Below are 23,209 nucleotides of genomic sequence, written 5' to 3'. Positions count from 1 at the left end.
TAGTCATTGGATTTTTGCTCAATAAAGCCTCACCAGGAAATTAAGATTTGGCTAGGCAGGGAGGCACTACAAGGAATCTGTCACGTGTGCAGAGTGAGAGGAAGAGCAGCAGGACTTGAAAAAGTGGGAAGTGGTGCATACAGGGCAGAAGCTGTTCAGTGTGGGAAAGCGGGCATTACAGGATGTGACTGCTGAGCAGCATCTCCCTTAGGCCTGAGATGGGCTCAAGACTCGCTTCTATTCTGATGTCAGCAGATAGCTGTGAGAGCTACTAGCCAAGCATCTGTCACTGGTCCATGTGGGATATGGCACACTGGTCATGGTATCAATTAGTCAGTCCAAGTGCTAGGGCCTTGTGAGCTGAACATACAAGTTTGTTCTGCTGGTGAATCAGATAAATGGTTACTTGATACTTCTTGAACAGCCATTTCCCTCTTTTTTTTCTTTTTTTTTAGCTTGCTTTGGTAAAAAGCTAGAGAGTTGCAAGCATTCTAGGCACTGAAGGAACATTCTTATGGCTGCTAAGTCAAGTGTTTATAACTGCGGAGCAGTTATGACGTACCAGTGTGAAGATCACCTCTGTAATCCTGCTTCTGCCCTGGTGTACATAGGCGTGAAGATGCAATCTGTTATTGTGTTGTTACTGGATTTTTCCCTGCAGGATCTGTTCTGAGTTTGGTATGCAGGTGCACAGCGCGCTCCACAAATGATACAGTGCGATGGTGTGCATGTGACATCTGGTCAAATTAAGGTTTCGGTGACCTGACGTGTGCTGCATTCCCTGGGCCGTACGATAATGCAATGTCTCTCCTATGTAGTTTAGTAACTGTATACATAAACAAGTGCTAATAGGTGTGGTGTAGTTTGTCTTACAGCATTATGCTGGGAGGAAGCAGATGGTGTGAACTTGGTAGATTATGTTTTTTCTCGTATTTCTAGGTGAATTTACTGCAGTGCAGAAGTCGTATCCCTCCATCACTCAGGTATTTCTTGCATTGGGAGCTCCCAGTAGAAGCCGTGGGGAATCTCTGCTGCTTTTTGTGTCCCGACCTCCTTTCCCACGAAAGTGTGGGGCTGGAGTGGGAAGCTGCAGTCAGGACAGGGTGGTTCCCCGCTGGTGCTCTTTTGCTGCAGTTATCCAGCAGGTGTAAACCAGCACCTAAGACAATCATTCATTAGGTGTCACAAGGGAAGTAGGTGTCTTACAGGCAGAAGTGAAAAGATCTAGCCTTGGGAAGGCTCTGCTTTTTGACAGGTAGTGTTTCCAGGTGCCTGAGCAGCAGCTGTGGGAGGAAGGATGCACATCCCGTATTTCCAGGCCTAGAGTTGTTTTTTTGGCTCTTGCCTCTTCCATTGTTTTCTGTTAATGTGCAGTTGACGGAGGATTACGATGTGTGATGAAATGTGGGTTGAGGAGGCTGGAGGCATGGCAGGACCGGCAGACCTGGGAGGGGAGTTCATTGCTGGAGGCAGGGCAGGGAGAGCATTGATGGTGGCACTGCAGGCGGGTGGTTATTAGGGGTGAGAGGGCTGCACGGGCTGCCAAGGTGCTGGAAGCCTGGCCTGTGGAGGGAGGGCTTGTCCTTCTCCAGAGCGGGCAGGGAAAAAGGGGACCCCTTCCCTGTCTGGGATGCCGATCCAGGCACTAGCATGCAGCTTGTCTGCACTGTAGAAATTTAGGCTTCTGCCCCACCTAAGATGATGCTTTTCTTTGCCTCCTGCGTGGCTTTTTAAATGAAGGGAAAGCCAGTGCATCTGTGAGCAGCATGTTCCCTGCCTGCAGTCAGAATCAGACTCTAGGTCACTTGAACTGGAGCTCCACTTTGGGAAGGGGGAACCAGCAAGCAAAAACCCATTCTACCCCAAAGTAATGGGTTAAGTTGTTATGAGAACTATGCCAGCCTGCAAATCCCTTTGCCAAGCTGTGGGGATTACAGTTTCATTTTCCTAGGGGATTTCTCTCTTTTGTTCAGTGCCTTATTTTTTGCATGAGTACTCAGGCCCTGGTCCACTAAGCCCATGATCTTGACTGCAGCACAGCTTAAGGCAGGAGCCTCTGCAGTTTGGGAACTGTAATGTGAGTCCAGCTTCACGATGAGGTGGCTACGCTTGCTGAAGAGACGTTTGTCTGTTTAGGCAGAGCCATTTAGAAACCGGCAGCACATGCCCCTGGGAGCCATCAGGCTGCTTCTTGTGGGGCTGTCTCGCAACCAGCCTGGTGCAGGACGGAGCATTCACTAATGTTGTGGAAAAGTACTGAAGTGGCCAATATACACTGCTATGAAATGCATCCTGGTGAAAGAGGGAGACCCAGTGTTCATATCTGTCATTAAATGTTAGCCGGGTTTTTACTTTTGAGGAGCAAAAACCATATTTCAGGCCAGAATGCAAGGGATTTTTTTGTTGTGGTGTGTTTTTTTAAATTATTTTTTATTTTTTAAATTTGTCTTTGTCTCCCTTTTAAAGTAGGGCACTGGGAGAGGTTTGTATTTCGTTACTGGGACACTTGTGCACAGCACAGTACTGGCAGAAATGTAACCTGTTCACTGTGGAAAATATTTGAGCAAATGTTTATTGCGTGCTGCCACCAGAATGCCGCAGTTATCTTGTGCCAGATGTGCACAACAGACTGCAGTGAGGAACAGGGAAACTGCTCTCGTTTGTTTATTTTATCTCCAATACCACGATGCCTAGCGGCACTGGCAGGGCTGAGGTCCAAATCTCAACCCTGAGCAGTAGGTTTTTGCCCATGGTAATTCTCCTGGGGAAAAAGCAGCATCTGTATCTATGTAGACAGCTAAGCTGCGTCTGCTCCCCAGCCCTGTGGGGAAACGCAGGCTGTCTGGCTGCCTTTCTTCTCCTGCCCTCCTAAGCAGGTCTTGTTTCCTTGTGGGTTTTGCTTGGCATCTCTGCAGCTTGTGGTTTCATCCCGAGTGCCCTGTTCTATGTATCAGACCCTTCACCAAGCACAAAGCTGTAGGGTACTTGTGATACGTGTAGCCAGTGTGATATGTACCTCTGTGGAGACGCCGGTGCAATTCTGAAGCTGCTTTTGCTGCTCCCATGCTAAGCAGGGGCTTTTGCTGATTTGATGTGTGCAGTTTTGAGAATCACAAGCAAGCTGCCTGATTACATGACTGGTTGGAGACTTGATCAGTGACACTGGTACCAGTATGGGACTGGCAGACCCAGAGGTGCCATTCCTATCTGTGATTTGGACTATTTGCTTAAAATCTTGGAAAAAAGAGCTGTGAAATACCTCTGTCTTCAGATGTATGCTGCATGTGCAGTTTGTCTACAAGGTGTTTAAAACATGATGCATTGTAGGTAGTATGATGGAGAAGCAGGATAGCCTTATATTAGGAAGTGATTTGAATGTCTGGAAATGCAAGCCCTGGATGAGTGTAGTGTAGTAACAAATCTGTGTCCATCAATGCCTTCAGAGAAGTGTAAATGTTGTTAATCAGAAAAGCACACATTGTGTTTTCCTGAGAGTTGTTTTCATTTGATAACAGGTCTAGTGTTGGGACACGGTGGGTCATGCATTAGAAACCACTGGCCTGCTGGGCTGAAGTGACTTTTGCAGGACTGTTCTCGGGCTCTTGGCTGTTACCAGTCTGAAACTGGTTAGTGTTTTCTTTGAAAGTGGGATTGAGTCAGTCTGCTGCTCTGATAACAAAAGCATGATCAGTTGCTGGGTTGCTGCTGTCACTGCACACAAGAGCAGTTTATGTTAAATGTGACTGACGTTGAAATAAACCGCACCTCAGTTCTCAAGTAAGAATGACCTTTGGCAAGTCTGCATCAAGATAAATAAGGTGTGATTTTAGTTATTTAAGTTGAGTTTCCTTGGAGACAGGCCCTTAGGAACTCCTGCTGCCAGTTCCTGTGGTGTTTGCTGGTTTAACATAAACAAAACTAAGAAAATTCCTCTCTCCTCCACAAAAGCATGAAAATTCACAGAAGTGCAAGCTGTATAACGGTTTGCTGTGTTCCTGGTGTGCTCTTTAATCAAGACTGTGGACTTTCAAGACTGTGGGTCGGATTTTACATACTGTTTTTACTCCTTTTGCAAAGGGCCGTCTTGAACACAGCTAAAACTTCTTGGGACGATGGGATGTTTTGGTGTAAAATGGTTCCTTTGGTGACCTCTTCCTGCTTTTATGTAGAGGAGTATCATGCTGCTGGAATATGTCTCTGCTCTGCTGTGGTGACCCTCATCTGGTTTGGGATCCCTGAGTGGCTGTAGTCAGCTGTTGTAAAATACAGCAGCCCAAAGGCTGTGCTCACTTACATCAGGGTCACATGCAGGGCAAATTGAATTTTTTGGAGACAGCTGGTTCCCAGAAATAAAGCTTTTTTTAAATGACCTGTGATTCGTTTAAAATTACATACCAGATAAAATCTACATAATTTTTTGTGTGGATTAACTTTTTGGGGTGGAAGCTTTTCTGCCCTTGTAAGGGGGCTAGAGGCATTGTTCTGCCTGTAAAATCTGTTAATCTTTTAATGAGTCTCTATGACATGCTGTAAAAAGCTAAAGCAAACATTGCTGTACCAGTTAATCAACATTACCTCACATCCTGTTGGGAACAGTGACGTCCACAATTTTGGGTAGCAGAGAGACTGGGGAACTTGCATTTGTTGCTGTGCAGACAGGACCCCTGTGTGCAATTGTCTTTGAGTCCTGCAGGATGAAATGTAGTTATGTAAATACCCATGGATGGCAAAAGGGGATTTCTACCCATGCTGTGATTGGGGATGGTCTTTCCGCTCTGCTTTGCAGGTGTGATGAGCACTCTAGGAGCTCAAGCCCGGGGGCAGTGCCCACACATCCCGATGGTTGTGGGGATGGACCCTGGGCAGGCAGGGCAGTGGAAGGAGACCCTCTTGTGTCCTCTCAAAGAGTGTGAGGGACCGTGTGGCAGGTCAGGTACAATCCCAGCTTCTGTAGCATCAGCTGCTGCGATACATGAGGCTGCGGTGGGGGACATTCCCATCCTCAGGGCTTCTGCTGAGGTGTAGGTCCTGGCCAGCATCCCTCAATCATACTTGCCTGGACCATCCTTACTTTACACTGAACATAACCTGCCACAGCCACTTGGGCGATTGCAAATTAGGCTGAGGGGCTGCATCCAATGTGAACAGTAGCAGAGAGAAGCAGCAGCTTCACACTGCAAATGCTTGAGACCTGCCCTACCTTGAGGTCGGGGTCAGACACCAGGTGTGGGGATTGCACGGGGGCGAGAGGTTTGTGTGTGCCCCTCCTGGGAGGGCATTGCTTCCTGCATTTAGGGCTTGGCGTACAACTGGGGTTTCCCTGACTGTGTTATTTTTGCCTGTCCCACCAGTTGTTGTTTGTTTCTTTGGGGAGTGATTGCTGTCTGAGTAGCACCAGTTGGGCAGCAATCAGTCGAGTGCTGCGTCATTTTTCAGCTGGGACTCATGTGAGCTGACACCTTGTAAATTCAGCAGTGTATGGATAACTGCATTAGTGAGGCAGGTGGAGGTTTGGAGTCACCTGCCCTCTCCTCACTGCCTCTGCTTGTGGTGGCATGTCATGAGTGGTGTGAGGGATGTTGCAAGGTGGAAGGGCAGTCTTCTGGCCAAGTATGTGCTTGATTCGTATTACTACTTCAGGGTTATTCTGGAGGACAGGTCTCCTGGGCTGACCTATGCTTTGCAGGGGGAGGAGATGCCATTAATCAGCTGTTGGGATATTACCAATGTGCCTGACATTGGCAGGGGCAGAAGAAATTCCTGCAAATGGTAACAGTTTGTTCAGAAAAAGCCTCTGTGTTTTTCACGAAGGAATTGCCCTGAAACAATCTTTGCTTGCACAATGCTTGCAAAGAAGTAGATAATGGCTTGCTGAGAGCAGTGCTGTGGAAACCAGCATGTTTATACTTGGGAAGAGGGAAGGACTCTTCATCAAGAACTTGTTGGTTGATGCCCAGGAAGAGGAGGATTAGCTGATTTAGAGCCTGGCTTGTCTCCCTGCTCTAGTAGCATGCCTTTCCCTCCCCAGGCCCAAGACACCACGGGGGTCTCAGCGTTGCGTGTGTGTGCTGATAGAGTGACCAGTTCCAGTGACCGGTTGAGGTCATCTGCAGCAAGAATTCAAGTTATGATAAGCAGCAGGTCTAAATACAGGCAGTCTGGTGCCTTTATAGCTGTAACACTTATGCCATATTTCAAAATTATTCAGAGATTTTGTTCTAAAAATTTTTCCTCAGAAGTCTGATGCTGTTCCTGCTGAAGTGTCATACTCTTGTTTTGAGAATAAGGTGTATATGGTAATTGTGTGTTGTGGTAAAGCCAGTGGCACTAAATCACTGTCCAGTTCAGTGTTCTCAAACCTAGCTTTAAATCTGAATTTTCCTAGAGTTGCTTTCTTTCTCATCCCAAGTTTACTAACTTCCCTCCAATTTGGAGAACATCCTAGACTTTAAAGCAGCTCTGGGACATAATCCTGGGAACAGTATACATTCTTGTGACTAAGTTTGGTTTGTAACTTAAGCAAATAATTTTTTTCCTTTTGAAAAATAGGAAGAAATCATCCCAAATAGGAATGTTCCTGGTGATGAAGCCACTGGCTTCGGCTAGTGAAAAATTGAGCTCTGTAGTTCACACTGGGTGAGATGCTGCCCCCCAGGCTTTCAGTTTGACTGGTTTTGTTTTCAGTGTGTATTGATATAATTTATTGAAATTATGGTGTAGTCTTGACAGCCTTCAGTGATTCCTCCCCCTGCCCCCTCCCACCCCCCCGTGCAAATAGTGTATTGTCTTCAGTGAACTGTTTAAACAACCATGGAAGCATTTACTGTTTATAATTTTTTTATTTATAGTAGTAAATAATATTTAATTCTTCCTGCTTTTCCCTTCTCTTCCCCTACCCTATATCAAGTTAGTTTAATGTCTAAATGTTGCTTTGATTAACAGTGTCTCTTATGCCTGACTGCTCTCACATTCATTGTGCTTTCATTGCCAGTCCCGCAGTGTCGATAAGCAGCACGCTGTAATCAACTATGACAAGGAGAAAGATGAGCACTGGGTGAAGGATCTCGGGAGCTTAAATGGCGTAAGTAGCAAACCTCCTGGCTGATGGAGGCGAACATGCGGTGTGCTGAGTCTGCAAGCACTTGTGCGCTTACTTAATTCTACTGTTAGACCTTTTTGGGTCACTGCAGCTGTTGGCGTGAGTTAAGCTAAACATACATAATTATTTGCAAGGCCTGAGATGGAGGTCATGTAGCATCTCATCTTATAAGAGGAAAACTTTGGTGACTGTTGTATTTCTTTTTCCCTTTCTTCTGGTGTCCTTGAAGAATGCTCCAGGGCTCAGAAAACATAGAGCCTCTTGCAAAAGAAGAGGAAAAAAATTCAGTCTCATTTTGGGCATGTTAACATTAGACTGGTGAAGATTCTGGAGCAGCTGTTCAGCATGAGCCGGGTGACCTTTTGGCAATTCAGTTGTCAGTGCATGGAGTGATTTATGGGATGATGAGACACTTAATTTCTTTGGGAAGAAACTGTTTAAAACCACCTATTTTTTGTAATAAAAATTTCTCTTTTGTCTGCCTTGAGCCTGGTTTGTGTGAAAATCGAGGGGTAATGTGAGCCCAGAACAGGGACCTGAGCCGGCCTGAATATTAACCCTTGCTCTGGTCCAGATTCATGCAGTGGTATTAGGCAGCTCAGTGAGGGCTTTGTCTGCCCACCTGAATTCTATGATTTTTAAATACACCATCACAGTTAAAAGTGTCCTAATGTCATGGCATGCCTCTCTGGCTGCTTCTTCATACCAGTGGAGCTATTCCTCTACAGGAGCAGATCTAGGCTAGATTCACATAATTGTCTTCCTAGTAGGGGTTTTACTGCAGTCATTGTTTTGGGCTTAGAAACAGAAGCCCTCCACCATTACAACCACAAAACCACAAGATGAACCCAGGAGGTTGTACAAAAACAGTGGCTAAAGCAGACCTTAACTGTTCTGCCTCTTCTGGCATCTGAAAACAGCAAGAATGAGCGTTAATCCTTCTCAGCTTAATAGCTGAAGGCAGAGCGCCCTGCTGAAATCAGAGTATTTCCAGTAACTGGTCTGGGCTCTAACTGGATCCCTGGTTCAAAACCTGTAGTATTTAACTCATGGTGGCAAAATAGCAGCTGAAAATTCTGCTGGCAAGAGAGGGAAGGTTCATACCACTAATTCTCTTATTTCTTCACAGGCTAAAGAATATGAATTTACAACATTTTAATAATAGGCTTATGCTCAGAGGGGCAGTGGAATAAAAGGAGTTACAGCAGTGCCAGTCTCCTGCACCTGGTCAAACACACTTCTGTTGGAGAAGACTGTTGTGGCCAAACTGAATTTATTTTGCATGAAAGAAACATAGGTCCTTATTTAAAAATTTTCAGGAAAACTTGTGTCCCCCGAAACTTAAGAAATCACTTTTGAGGACCTTGATTTTGATTCTGTTTCCAGAATTTGCTTTTATTTTGTGTTTACTTTATGGCTTGTCCACAATGCATCGTATGGCTTTTCTGGATAATCTAGTTCATATTAATTGTTGGAATGTTTTGTATTGTTTTTATTATAATGTTCAGCTAATTCTGCAGTCTCTATTAAGGGTCTTTTGGTTTTGAATGTAGCGGTTCTATCTGCAATAAGCAGTTTCCTTGGCTTAATTTATCTGAAGTAACCATGGATGAATAGGTAACAACATCAAAATGGGTTTTCTTGTGGACTTCCGTTTTGCAGAAAATTCAGCAAACGATTATTCCTGTTCCAGACCTGACTGTTGTGGGATTTTTAAATATTAAGAAAATTCATGTAAATAGGAATTCCATGCCTTTTAACTGGCTTCACTGCTTTTATTCTGAAATTACAGGCCTGTTCACCAGCTCTTCTCTAAATTGCCATGAAGCTGGGGGCTGTTGTCTGCTGAGGTTCTAGTTTCCTGCTCTAGCATTTATTTTTCTCCTGTGGTTAATACTTGGTCTTATCATGCATGTTTGCCTTGGCCGAGGTGAGAAGGCAGAAGGAGAAGACTGTGCCTCACTGGTGAAAGCATGTAAATTCATTTTCTAGCTTAATTTTGATTCATCAGAGTGTAGCTGCATTTGTATTGAGGCTACAAAGACCCAGCAGCAGATTCCTGGTCTGTGAGGCTTGGTGAATCCCAGCTGCGATGTAGGGTAACTACTGACCAGGCTGCAACTGAGTGCTTAATCCCCATCAGCACACTGATGCTTCTTCAACTAAGTTCCTGATTTATTTTTATTTCACACAGGTTATTACAAAAGTACGTGGGTTTATTTGTGAAAGATGTCCATGAGTGCTTGATTTGTTCCTCTGTTGTTCTCTGAGAATTGTTCCTTAGGGGGTTGCCTCAGAAGGCAGACATTGGAGGCATCTGAGATGCTGTTCACAGCTATGAAGGACATTTCTTGCACCTTTATGAGGATAACTTAGGGGTTTGGGGCCTCAATTAATTGCCCGGAGCATGGGAAAAAAATTAGTATGCGAATCTTTTGCGTGAGGGGCCTGTTGTACCGATATATGGTATCTTGGACAATGTGGCCTCAGACATCATGGTAATGCCACTGCAAATGCTTGTTTTGCTGTGCATTTTTTCATATCCCACTTCCTTTGTGATAGGCTTTGCTTGCTAAATTATCAGGCCTTGGGGCTGACACCAGTCTTGTTTGACATCCAGCAGAAGGCTGATTCCCAGCTCAGTAATTAGAGTATGAGTTGCACCATTTGCTGCTCTTGCTGGTTGTGAAGGGTGGAGGAGAACCGAGAGCATCTGAAGTTCCTAACTTCAGGCACCTCATTTATGTGTTCAGGTCAGGGACTAAAATTTCATTTGCAGTTGGTGGAAAGGTAAATCTCCCTAGAGGTCCCTTCAGAGCACCTTGCTTTGAAGCATAATTGAGGCGCTCTAACTTGCCCATGGGAGCTACTTGCTGGTGTTGATTTTTCTAGGGAACTTAGCTCCTCGCCTGTCTGACTTTGTGCTAGTGCACCCTGAAAGCGTGCAGTACTATTGGCAGATGGACACGAGTGCCCCCCAGGAGCCCCATCCATCTGAGATGCATCGCCTTGATACCCTCAGTCCAAAACCGTTCCTGTGCTTCTTTCTTGCAGACTTTCGTCAATGACGTGAGGATTCCTGACCAGAAGTACATCACCCTAAAACTGAATGATGTCATTCGCTTCGGCTATGATATCCTTCTCATCTGAACAGGGAGTGGGACACTGTCTTTAATTGCGTTTTGCACTGTTTGCTACATGGAGAGTTAACAGTGCTAATTGTGACTAATGAGTAAGGGTGTTTGTTTTGCCTGCTGGAGCCTTTGGAAGGCTTGTGAGCTTTTGTTTCTCCACCATGGACCTGATTCAGAGCACATTAATCATGATGCCCGTTATCTTCACTGGACTTAGTGTCAGGCCCTGCGCTGGCAGTACTGGAGGTAGTGCCTGTGGAGGTGCCTCTTTAGTCTCTTTCTAAGGAAGGGTTGTGGTTTTTTTCTTTTTATTTGGGTGGCAATTGTTGATGGTACCAGCCAGGGAGCAAACATATTTCATAAGCTTTTGTATGAACCAATGTCTTCCTATTTTTTTTACCCACTTGTGTGTTTTTGTTGATCATTTCACCCAAATGCTTGTTTTCAGACAATTTGCAGGTCTTCAGCCTTAAATGTTTAGCTTTGGGGCTTGTGGTCAGACCCTTGACTCTGTATCGATTGAAGTTTGCCTGTGCAAATTGCTTCTGCCACAAAATGCAAGAGTAAATCTCTCTCTAGCAATAGCAAATTTCACCTCTATCGAGGGAGGCTAGGTTGCAGTTACTGCTTTGTTTAGAGTCACAAATTCTGCTAGCGTCTGCTAAAAAACACTTCTGTCTTCATCCCTTCCCTTTTTATCCTGATGTGGCTATATAGATGTTGGAATGCCTTTCTGAGCCTGCAGAGCAACAGTGGTAAGTAGAGGTTCCTACTGCTGCCTTTTCACGTAATCTCATTTTTTCACTTTTTTCAGTTGCTTCTATCTGCCACACTTTACCCACTCAGGCTGAATTTAGAACTAGCAAGTGTCTTCTCCAGGTTTCTTTTTCCTTTTGTAGGGAAATTTCAGTTAAAACAGGCCAGACATTTCTGATAATAAGAGGCAGAGACTAAGTTTTACCATTGGGGCAGGGAGGAAGTGTTTGGCTGGAAAACTTGTGCATCCTTGACCCCAAGGCTACATTCTTGTGCCTTTTGTTGTCCCCATAATAATCAGTTTGTGCTTGGCTGTGCTGTAGCCCTTGAAATACTCCAAACCTTGCTGGAGCCCAGAGAGCTGAAGGAGTGAGAAGAGACTGAGACTCCTTGGTCTTCCAGGGATCTGGGTACCCCAACTCTAAGCAGTGAGAGTGCAGGAGCACTCACTGTGGGAACAGGGGTGCTTAAACTGATGTGCGTGCAGTCCTGGATCTGCTGAAAAAGAGGATTTTCTAGACCTTGTGTAAGATCACGCTTTTGGTCTTGGTCTCGCTCTGTCTCTAGCCATTTTAGAAATAACAAATCCTTGCTTTACGGTGTGGATTTTGTTTTTTTTTTTTTAAAGGGAGGTAGTTGCAGAATCTTTTTTTAAAAAAAAAAAAAAAGCAAGGAAGCAGATTATTTGCCTTCAGGTCAGCATTTGAACAGGCTGCAGTTGATGAGGGCTCAGGCATACATAGGGAGAAAAAATCCTGAGCAGCCCCTTGCTGAGCACTGCCTCCAATAAAAGAGCAGTGTCATCTGGTATCATGTTATTAAAGGATGTGTCTCAGTGCACACATGATGAAGCCTGTTACAGTCCCATAGGCAACCTCAGTTCTAGCTTTTCTTGACTTTGAAACTTTGCAAATGTTCTTTTGATGTAGCTGGTCTTGTGTCTTACAGTCTCTAGATGTGTAGGGGAACTTGTGGAAGATGTGCTGTGAACTCCGGTCTAGCGAAGGCATAAGCCAGTGCCTAGAGCGTGGGTAGGTTTTAATGGCTGCGATACAGGTTTAAACTTTTTATAGAAAGCAATTATGAGCACTAAGCAGCTGAGTTGAAGTGTTTAGTCCTGCAGCCCTTACATGGATATTCATGTGAAATGAATGATTGCATTTGAGTTGTAGATTTTACTGCCCTCAACAGGAAAACTTTAAAGAATCTAGGCTTTAGAGTAATCTTTTTACTTCAGCACAGTTTCTGTGGCAGTTACAGTCTCCTCCTCTTCTTTGCTGCTTCAGTGCCGCTCTCTTTAGCAGTGCTTTCTGCGCATACCGGTGTGGATGGCAGCATCCCCTGAGGTCTTAGTCAGCTGTGCGCTGTTGCATAAGAGCGTTTTGTCTCTCTTCCATTTACAGTTTCACTTACAGACTGTGTGGCGTTTCCCTGCTATGCCAGTATCTCTTGGTTTATTTTTAGTCTCAACATTTTCCATCTTTCCTTTTCCCTCCCCTTTGCTCTGTGCTGTGCTGATAGGGTTGTTCATGATGACATTGCCAGATTGCCAGATGCTTCCCCCCCGGCCCCCCCAATGCAGTGTTCCTGAGGATTATTGCCTAGGCTCAACCATGTTGAATATCTCCCTTCCTAAGAGGTTACAGCAGCTCATGACCTGATTTACTTCTCATCTGGGAAACTGCAGTGGCTGAAAGGCCTTGTCAGGGCAAGAGAGCACCACAGTCCCAGGCATCCTTCCAGGGAACTGAACTCTACTGTTCCCTTGTCCAGAGCGTGCAAGATTTCCCCATCTTGGCCAGGATATCATGGGGAGAGAGTGGTCTGCCTGGAGCTGCCAGCTGCGTGGAGAGGAGCAGGGTATGAGTTGAATCAGGGTTCTGGTTGCTCCCCTGGGTCCTTCAGGGGCTGGTAGTGTTCCCCCCAAGCTTCTGCTGCCCTGCTCCCCTTTGTCTGCTGCCCTTCAGTCAGCATGGATCTGGCCAGCAGACGTGATTGCATGCTCCCTGGCAAAACATGCACTACAAAAAACATGGTGGGATACGGGATACAGCTCTGGCAACTTTCAGTACCCTGCGTATTTAAACTCCTCTGGTTTTATGGTCGTGTTTTCTTTCTGTGACTAAATGCTAGATTTCTCTGTCCATCCAATTCCTTTGGCATTTCCTTAACGAGTTGTACATTCGAACATGTATGTCCTGGAACAAATTCAACACAAAGTCCCAGAAGAAGCATTAAAGGTAAGGGTGTCTGGGTGCAGGTGCGTTTAAAAAAAAATAAAAATTGAAGTGCTTTAGTAATGGTGAAGCAGACTGAAATATTAAAATATTCTTGACGGCAGTGAAATGCTCCTCAATGTGAGGCTCTTCTTGGATTGGGACTTAATAAAACCTTCCTTTGAGGAGAGATACATTTCCCAGTTATCTCAGCTGTGGTCTCTTATCCCTGTGCTAACATGTAGATGAAGTTATTTATGATTTCTTGACTGCCAAAGAAAAAGATTACTAAAGCTGTAACATATTAAAGAACATTCAGTGCATTAACTTGTAGGTGAAGCACAGCAGAACTTGTTCCCTCCCAGAAGTGGAGCACAAATGCCTTTTTCTGAGCATGGTGACTTAGGGCAGTTCTATCACGCTTCCTCCAGCAGGCTAAAGTTTGCTTAATTTATTCCTGTATATCATCTCATTTTTGCCTTCAAGCTCCTTATTTTTACTTACTGAGCAGTACTGTGAGGTGTTTTTTAAACAGAGTTCAGTAGCAGGTACAAAATATTCAAGCATCCTCTTATCTAAAGCAGAAAAGCAACCCCCTCTAGGCAAGAAAGTTGTCATGTTCAGCTGAGGGACTGCGCTGTCGGTGCCACGTGTCACCTCTTGGCCAGCAGATACTCTCTCCTTAGCCCTGTTTCCATGTTTAGGACTTGGAGAGGATCGGAAATGTAACAGCTAGAATTGGGCAAATGATTCATTGAATTTTCTCTGGGGTAATCTGGATGGGTATACCCTTTTATTAATTTCCTTGTAATAAACCCACTTTTAAATAGCTCACTTACTGTGTTAGTGTGGAGCCTGTTTTAAGGACAAATCACTTTCCTAGCTGGAGAGAGGGTTTGGAGAGAAATAATTAAATATATTTTAATTGCCTTGTTGGAAAAACTGAGATAATGCAGATGACCGCCGTGGAAGAATTTATAATGTTGCTTTAAGAACAAAAGGGATTTCAGAATTTGAGTGGAAAATGGCCTAAGTTCTGATTCTTCTCAGTTTGTTCTTTAAAGGGTTTCCTAATTAGCTGTTCTGCAGAGCTAAGCCACAGTGACCTTCTCATGGACTAGAATTGCCAATGTCTTCCAAATGGGGTATTTGAAAGCCTCTCAGCTGGCATTTCTGCTGTTCTGTAGCCTCTACTCAGGCATGCTTGCTTTTTGTTGCAGAACATAGCTGCAGTGTTTGCCTTTGCGTCATCCGTTTCCGGGGAAGGGTGGTTTATCATGTCCGTGGGTACACAGATCGCAAGGACACCCTGCAACTGTTGCTTGTGTCTCTGCAGCATGAGAAGTACACCAGCCAACTTCAGATGAATTACAAAGGCACGGCAATGAAGAGGGTGGAGCAGCCCATGGAGCATGGTGTCTACACTGAGTCCCCTCAAGCAAAACTGGAGAAAGGAGAGAGGAAAGCAATTACAGGTACTTGCTCGGGAACCAGTTAATCAAGATTCAGAACAAAGTGCAACTTGAGCCTTGCACTGGGTCATGATTCTGACAGCACGTTGGTGTGGGCTGAGTCTAGGAGCAGTTCCAGAAGGCTCATCTTTCTAAACCTCTGAATATTTCATACTCTCAGTTTTTGGAGATTCAGCCTTCAAAAAAAATCAGCTGGCGTGATGGCTCACACATGCCTTGTCACTGTGTGTGTGCTAGAGAACCAGTAGACCAGGCAGGTTTGGTAAGTTCTTCGGTACCTGTCTGGTCTATTTTTAATTTCCTAGTCGTGAGCTGGTGTTTGAACAGAGACAGTGACTCAGAGTAGAAAATGTATGGCTGCTGTGGTGTGGTGCTGGCAGGCAGGCAAAGAAGCAACAAGCCATTTCTTTCAAAAAGCCCTGAATGGTCTTAAATGGCTGTATTTCCTAACGTGCCAATGTGAGGGATTGAAACTGACTGCCAAACTGGGAGACATTTGCTTCAGGTTCACTGTTCCCCAGCTGCGAACCTTTTCCATTAGAAAAATGTATTCTGTTCTCCATTTCTTTACCCACTACTGCCTTTCTTTAAAGACCCTTTGTCAAACTTGCTTCCTCCCTGTTCCCCACCATGGTGGGCCAAGACCTCCCCAGCAGTCTTGTCTCACCTGTCTCTCCCAACTTCCTACCTCCTGTACATACTGCCCTAGCAGGTCTCTCCCCACTTCTGCTCAGGTGTCAGTCGGTGGCCTTCTCAAGCTTGATGCATGGGAGGAACAAACAGGGTTTTAAAGCATCCTAATGATGGAGGACTGCCAGCGGTAATACTGTGGCACCAGGATGGCAGAGCAATTGGAAAGCTTTAGGGTTAGCAGAGACACTGCCCACTGGGTCTTTGGAGAAAGGAGTAGGGAGGTGAATGGAGGGAAGAGGATGGGCAAGTAAAAAAGTGAGACAGCCTCTTGGGTGAGGTGAACTAGAGATAGATACAGCAGCTTTCTAGAAATGTGTACAACTTTGGGTAAATCCATTAAGGTTTCCTGATAACTAATTGGAGTGGGCTGGCTGACCTTAATCTCCCATGTATTGTCTTTATGAAAATCCCTCTAAGCTGACACAGTGTACTAAAACTGTAATTTTTCTCCCTGGTCTCGTTGTCTCCAGCTGTGTGGAAGCACATGCATGTGCACCCATGTGCCCAACTCCGATTTTCTGCACCACAAAACCTTTCTTTGTGTTGCTTTAGCTGTGTCCATGTGTTGCCCTATGCCATGGATGTGGCATTTTTTTTACTTTGCCTCACAAGCGTGCAGTTAAAGGGATGAAACTGGTGATGATTAACCATGACACTGCAGAGGGTGAGAAGAGGTGAAACTTACTGGAGGAGAGCTCTCCAGCTGCCTTGCAAGGAGCATCGGGTTCTTGAAAAGCGTTGCCAGTAACTAGGCCAGTTTGCCAGTAACTGGAACCAATTTGCATTTGCTGCCTGATTGCATGAAAATTCTCATCTTTATTCTTGCCACCTTCCAAAGTACACACTGGTTGGTTTTAACCTACATACCGTAAGTGTTTGATATTTGGAACATCTTCAAAGTCAGAATGTTGAGTGACTCTTCAGCAAGGTGACCCATTTCTCTAAGCGTGTGGTTCGCAGACCTGCGTTACGTTTCTGCCATCGTTAGTGGGCACAGACTGTGGGTATAAGGCAGAAAAGGCTGTGAGTACTTACTGGGGGCCAGTGCTGAAATATGTCACATGCAGTGGGACTGATGGACAGATATGAAAAAAAAAATATCCGTGAAGTGCTGCTAACCCTACTGAAAGATGGAGGAATTCAGGACTTTTCATTAGAAGTGTTTTGCTGGGTTGGACTGAAGCCTGTGGAAGCAAGAGAGGACGTCTGAGCATTAAATCAGTGCCTCGCTCTCCAAAAATCATCTCTGTCACGTGAGCAGAATGATCAGTGGGTCCCTTTTTCATCTGAGATGTGACTAATTCACCTTGTCCTCGGCTGCACACACGCACAGTTTCTCCTTGGTTGCTCGGAGGAGTGGCAGCAATTTAAAATGATTAGTGGAAAGAAGAATGTAGTATTCTTACGGGGAGTGGGCTTGCTTAGTGGCAGCAGAAAGAGGCTTTGGGGAGAGAGCTGTTTTGCTAAGCCCGTAGGTATTTAGGAATTTGCATTGACTAATTAAAGCGAAGTCTGGGGTGACAAAAGCCTTTAGAAGGATCGCTTCCCAGGGCCCGGGTGGAAGAGAAGCAGAGGGAATGCAAGCTTTCAGGGAAGAGATTTAACAAAACAATGTGAACAATTAGAGCCGCTTAAAAATGGGAGGAGGTGAGGGGCTGAGGCTAAAGAGATCCAATGGAGTGAATGGGAAACAGCTCAGCCATTTAGTCTTTATGCTGTTGGACTTGCAGCTTTTGGATGTATGTTGCCTGTAAGCAGAAAATCATCAGTCTTTGTGGAATGTTTGAGGCAAGGAGCTTGGTAAGCCCTGTGGGTTGGATATGGATATGAATAAGTGCCCACAGTTTAGCTATTCAATGCTAAAAATAGCCACCAGCTCTCATGTATAAATCCCTAAGTGATGAAGAGGCCAAGTAGAGCCTTGAATTGAGCAGATTTTAAGACTCTCACAATCCCCGTCTGTTGCTACCTGAGTTGAGGTACTGCATGAGATAAGCTACTTTGTGGTCTTCTGTTTTCAACGCATACTTAATCCCTGGGCTGATTTTAATTTATTTATTTTTTTAAAGCCCTCACAGGCTGATGGCACTAGATAATGTTGAATCTGATGACTAACCTCTGAATAACTGCTGCAGGCCTGAGTTTCCAGGGGTGGAGGCTACCTGCAGCATCCAGCTGAAATGGGCATCACCAGCTGCAAGGGCAGGACTTTGAGCTTCTCCTGGGATCTGTGAAATAGGCTTGCTCGCCAGGTTAGCGTCCGTGTCATTAGGGAGTCCTCTCAACAGAGTGGCCAACTTGAAAGTCTTGTTAGTGTCTGGGGCTGAGGTCAGCAGGCAGCGTGGACGTAGGCAGTGGGAGTTGTGCCCAGTGGTGGAGTAGTTTCCATGGTCTTTGGCTGCTTTCCCCATGACATCATGGTAATAGCTATTTAGATGCACAGCTCTACTCTAGCCTTTAATTTAGGGGAGTGTTGGTGGTGTAACTGCTTTTTGTCTGAGCTACGGTGGTGGTACCTGCAGTATGTTAAAGCTTTGACCATGTAATTGATACAAATAAATTTGTGATTATCATCCTGATTTGAAAGCCTCTGGGATTTGTGTATGTTCACAGCAAGTACAAGAGACAAGGGCTTAGGTTTGCCACGCACGCATGAAATACATACTGCCGCAAACAGTCAGAGAATGGCTTTATGGTTATTCCTACTAGCTCTGAATTATCATATTTTGGAGAGGCGTTAAAAAGCAGAGATGTCAGGAATTAATTTTAAAATGTTACAGCTAGATCATCCTTTTTTTTTTTTTCCTCCAAGGCCTCTGCTGTAAGAAGCCTATTCTGCATCTTCTGAAGATGGACATTGTTGTTATTAATAATGAATCAAAAACGGTTTGACTTAAAGCAAGCTGGATTTCTCATGCTTTTGTTATGACTTTCTGTAGACAGCTTCAAAGCTGTGTGTGCTTCTGTCAGCAAAGAAATTTGCCGTTGCTGTCTATCCCTCTCACACTGGTTTGAAGCTTTGTGAGGACCTGGGCAAAGCACAGCCCTCAGTCCTGTCCTGGCCACAGGGGATACCTTCAAGGGAAATCAGACCCCTCTGCAGTGGGAGCTGCGTGCTTGTCATGAAAGCTCTTCTGCCCGCTTGCTGATTGAAAGCAGCATTAACACAGGCTTTCTCCTTTCCTTTTCATCACCTGGACTGTATTTTTGGTCCTGCCCTTGTGGTGTTCTGTGTGATTCACTTCTCCATAAATACATCTTTTGTATTGACATGTCTCATTTTCTTTTGTTGTGGTGCCTCTCCTTCAGGTGATCAATAGTTTTGTATTAACTTAACAGGCCGCATTCTTGTCAGACTTGTTAAAGAAATGGACCTCCCTTGTTCTGTGCTAAAACAGCCTTCATTTTTTTCCTTTTGAGTGATGGCCCCAAAGACTGAAATCCAGGAGCAAAACATGTGTATGTCAGTGGTCCTCCCTGTATTACACCATCACCAGTAGCTCAGTATTTATCTGTCTGAGTGCTTATGCTGACCTGAATTCAGTTATCTAAAAAGATGGTTTTCGGGCTGTCTGCCTGAATTGATGAGCCAAGAAGTATGTCTAAATGAATTGGCACCATCTGGGCAGCCTGGCAGGGAGTGGAGAGAGGTGGTAACAAGCTGCCATCAATTGGAGGAAGTGTCATGTCATTAAAATGACTGAGCAGTTAGTTTTCATTGGTGTTCCTTGCTTCACTGCTGACTCGGGCAAGTCCGGAGTCTCTCTGCTCTTTCAAGAGCTTCCATCTTACACTAAAATATAACAGGCAGATGGTGGCTTCACGGTGGTATGCATGTTGCAGGACACAGACATGCTGCTTTGGATGCTGCAGGTCCAGGTTGAGGTTGCTACCCAAAATGCATCCCAGCTGGTGAAGAGCAAAGCCCCCTGGCACAACTGCATACGTAGCTGCTCCCTGGCCCGCTCCTGTCACAGCCATCTGGTTTAGCTGCTTTCCTATCGTGCTTTTTTTTTCTCCCTCCCCTTTTTATACAATATTGTTGTGTTAGAGCTGGAGCAGGGAGAGGCATCAGGTTGGTTGTGCTGGCAAACTAGAAGGGACAGAAAATTCTGACATGAGCAGAGAAGCAAATTCATTTAGCTGTTCTGAAGTCAGGGAAATTTTACTCTAGCTCAGGATCTGGAGCAGTAGCTGAGAAGGGTGTCTGTGTCACTTGATAATGTTATTAAAAATGCAAATTCATATGAAAGCTCAGTGGAAACATTAATTGCTCTTAAAATATTTAAACTGTCCCCAAATAGCAAGATACTGACTCCTTGGTTTTCCATCTGTGCTTTTTGCAGACTTTAAAATGAAGTTCCGGTTTATTGTGGAGGCTGGGAGAGGGAAGGAAAATAAAAAAACCCCCACAGATGTAAGCAGATGTGTTACACATGCTGTAACACAGCATTTCACGTGGGGCCACATGAGCTCTGTGTTGGGCAGGAGGGACCTTCTGCTGCCATGCAGTGAGTGTAGTGGAGCAGCTCCTACCCTGGTGGCCTCAGGTCTGTGCACTCTGGCCAGCCTGGTGCACTCTCTGTAGATGCTCCTTGACATGCCCTGGGGTTTTGGTTTTGTGCTAGCTTTTGTTAGAAAAGCAATTCGGGGAATTTCCAAGCACCTGTTAGAGCTCTTTAGGGTGGAAGGGGAAATGGGAGAAGGCAGAGGAGCTGGCTTATTATTCTTTATAAATCCTCTTTTTTTTTCCTTCAGCTTTCCTTGCAATCCCAAAATTCCCCATCAACAGAAAAAGTCTGACCAGGGTTGACTTGCTGCCCTAGCTGCCTTTTCCCTGTAGTAGAAAAGTTCCTGGGGGACAAAGGCAGTAGGTCCTGTATTCAGTATGCAGGTGGGACACAGATCTTGGGGCTGGAGCAGCTTCTGGGAAGAAGTCTGTCCTGCAGGATGGATGTGAGGTCTCTTAGCTCATTTCTGCCCCTTTAGAAACAAAATTTTCTTGGAGCAGGTAACTAGAATCTTCTAGACTAGGGGGCTTTTGGGATCCTGTGAAGGACTGGGATGTGCTGGAGAGGCGAGCTGTAATGAGGCATGTATGCAAGCCATAATAGCGCCCATGCTTGTGAAAGATGCTGCTTGTGCCGGTCGAGTGCGAGATGGTCTTTGTATTTCATCTGTAGTGTAGTATGCCTAGGATTTGTTCCACCAACAACTTAAAATAAATGACTGATGAACTTTCATAATTGATTGTATTAATCTGAGACAAGTATCCAAAATCTCATGTGTCTCTTCAGAGTTGAGCCCTTCACTGTCCCCTGTTGACCTTTAGGCATGAGTTACCCCATAAGTGGCTGTTGATAATGGATTTGTCCATCACTCCAAAGTGCTCTCCTTCTCATGGCCCTGCCTGCCTCTTGGCCATCAACCCTAAGATGAACACTGCAATTCAGAGGGTGATAATTCATTACAGTGTGTGCCCCAAAAAAGTGCCTGACGTTGGTAGAGCAGATCCTGTGTGGTTGGGGTGGGAGTCTAGTGGGCAAGTCATGGCATGAAGAGAGCGTGGTGTATTTCTGCTAGTCTGTGTGACAGAAGGTTTCAGCCTAGCAGATACCAAACCCTGCATTTGGGTGCCTCTGTTCATTGATAAGCTTGTGAATAGTTTTTTTTCTTTTTTTTTTTTCCCCCTCCCTTGAGTGGTTTACCCATCCTCAGTTATGAAACATATTACTTGGCAATTCCAGTTCATTCATGGTGAGAAATGCTTCCTCCTTTGAACTTTCAAAGGCCACCTACGTGATGGGAACGCAGTTTATCTTCCACGCACTCTAGGCAGAAAGGCGAATTCAGCCTCTTTTGATCCTCAGTTTGAAGGGAGGCAGCATGGTTAATTTTGAAGCATGGAGAAAATACCTTGAAAAGGGCCTGTGGGTTGCATCTGTAAAGCAAAATTTTTGCCTGTGCATTGTCAGTGTATGAGCTTACATATCTCTGGAACTATTCTAGAAAAAAACCCCATATTAACTAATGGCCATTGCATCTGTGTAGCTTTAGAAACAGCAGCATAAAATCAGGCTTCTTTTTTTCTTTGACTTATTTAATTCTCCTTCCTCTCCTGACTTCCCTTATGCTAACAACTACTTTCTGTCATGTCCCTATTGAAGTAGGGAACGCAAAGTTGCAAGGCTGTTTGAGGGCTGCTTTACACAGAGCAGCGTGTGGTTTTAAAACCACAAGCCGAGCAGCAGCTGGCGGTAGAAGCCTGGCTATGGCTCTAGCTGGGGCCAGGGTTTAAGATGTGGCTGGTAAAGCGTCTGCTGGTGGCTGTTACTGGTAGAGGCAGAAGCAGCTGACAAAGCTGGACCTTTACCTCAGCCCCTGACCTATCCTTGTGTTAGTCACCTCTAGATGAAAGAACAAAAGCGACTTTATTTGCTTCTCTTAAACTATTATAAAAACATAATAGTAATAACTATACCATGGGTAAATTGAGATGTATTCTTTTTACTTGTTGCATAAACAGCAGCAGCCCAAGGCAATTCCAAAACACAATCTTGTTTTGTGGGAGACAAAATGAGCAGCAGTGGATCAGCTCCTTTGACTACCAGTTGTTGCAGTGAAGCCCTCATCTTCCAGTGAGTGCTCACTGAGCAGAGAAAATGGTAGAAGCCTGGCTCTTCTAGGGGAATCTTCTCCATGAGAAAAACCTCTGTCCTGCAATGGCTTTGGAATCCACTTGGTTTACTTTAAGCATTAGAGAGCAGGAGTTTACTACTTTATGTATGCATAAGGAGGTGGTTTTACCATTTTCCCTAAATTTGTAACGCTTCAAGAATTTCCTGTTGTGGGATGTGTGTCACTCAGAGTGGGAGTGGTGAATAGTTGGAAAAAATCCCTGGCCTCGCAACATCCAAGGACGTGGTGGGGCAAGAAAGGGCAGAGCTAAAGACTTCCCAATTAAGATTGGGGGAAAAAAAAAAGTCTGATTTTCACCTGAATTGCAGGCAAGTTGCAGACAATTTTGTGGTTAGTGTTTTGTAGTCTGTCCTGCCAAAAATCTTTCACTTCCTGTGAATAATGAGGCTAGAGACGGGGAAAAGCCAGTATTTGGGAAACACAGCTATGAAAGACAGTGAAGGGAGGTGGAGTCAACATCCTGCAGCAGAATACAAAAAAGAAAAAAGTGGGGGCAGGGAAGCCTGAACATACTCATTATTAAGTATAATTTGCTGTTGTTATAACTGCAGTGTAACAGGTACATAATCTCATCTGACCCTGCTGTTTTTCACTTTTTGGCATGTGGTTGACTTCTGTGAACCTGGTAAATTGGTATTTTCTGTGTCAAAGTATTTGCTTATCTTCCTAGAAACCAATACTTACCGCACCCCTCTTTATGGGCAGCCCTCCTGGTGGGGGGAAGATGATGCAAATAACGAGGACAGAAGGCAAGAGGAACATTACTCAGGTAATGGAGGTGATTTGGGATGGAAGAAGATGGGGACACACACAGAATTTCTGCACGCTTTTGATCTGTACTGTGTGAAGCCATCCTGCTTCAAGGCTTTATTTACCACTTTTTTTGTGCTCATATTTACACATTTCTATGTGTAGATTGCTGCTGATGGAACCAGAATAAGGGAAGATTAAAATGTTTCCCCTAAAATATTTGAATGTTAGAAACAGCAGTTGTGAAATAACTCAGTATGGATGAGAGAGGCCTCGCTAAGCTTGTTTGAGATCTAGTTACACAGCAGTGCTGTATCTGTGGTTGTATGCAGCACACCTGAATGAACCATCCACTGTGTCTCCCAGGAGTTTGCTATCTAATAGGCACTT

General features: G+C 44.9%; 1 protein-coding gene across 1 annotated transcript in view; it reads left to right on the top strand.

The window, feature by feature from the left end:
- Positions 1–23,209, top strand: part of CEP170B (centrosomal protein 170B) — a 55,852-nt gene that overhangs the window by 5,461 nt on the left and 27,182 nt on the right. The window contains exons 2-6 of the mRNA XM_082001040.1: positions 6,992–7,081; positions 10,154–10,226; positions 13,165–13,229; positions 14,542–14,680; positions 22,740–22,838. Coding sequence (XP_081857166.1) covers positions 6,992–7,081; positions 10,154–10,226; positions 13,165–13,229; positions 14,542–14,680; positions 22,740–22,838 — 466 coding nt within the window. The remainder of the gene's footprint in view (positions 1–6,991; positions 7,082–10,153; positions 10,227–13,164; positions 13,230–14,541; positions 14,681–22,739; positions 22,839–23,209) is intronic.

The sequence above is a fragment of the Phaethon aethereus genome (genome assembly GCF_964289735.1).
Source record: "Phaethon aethereus genome assembly, chromosome: 5".
NCBI classification, from domain to species: Eukaryota; Metazoa; Chordata; class Aves; order Phaethontiformes; family Phaethontidae; genus Phaethon; species Phaethon aethereus.
This window is presented reverse-complemented; position numbering and strand designations above follow the sequence as displayed.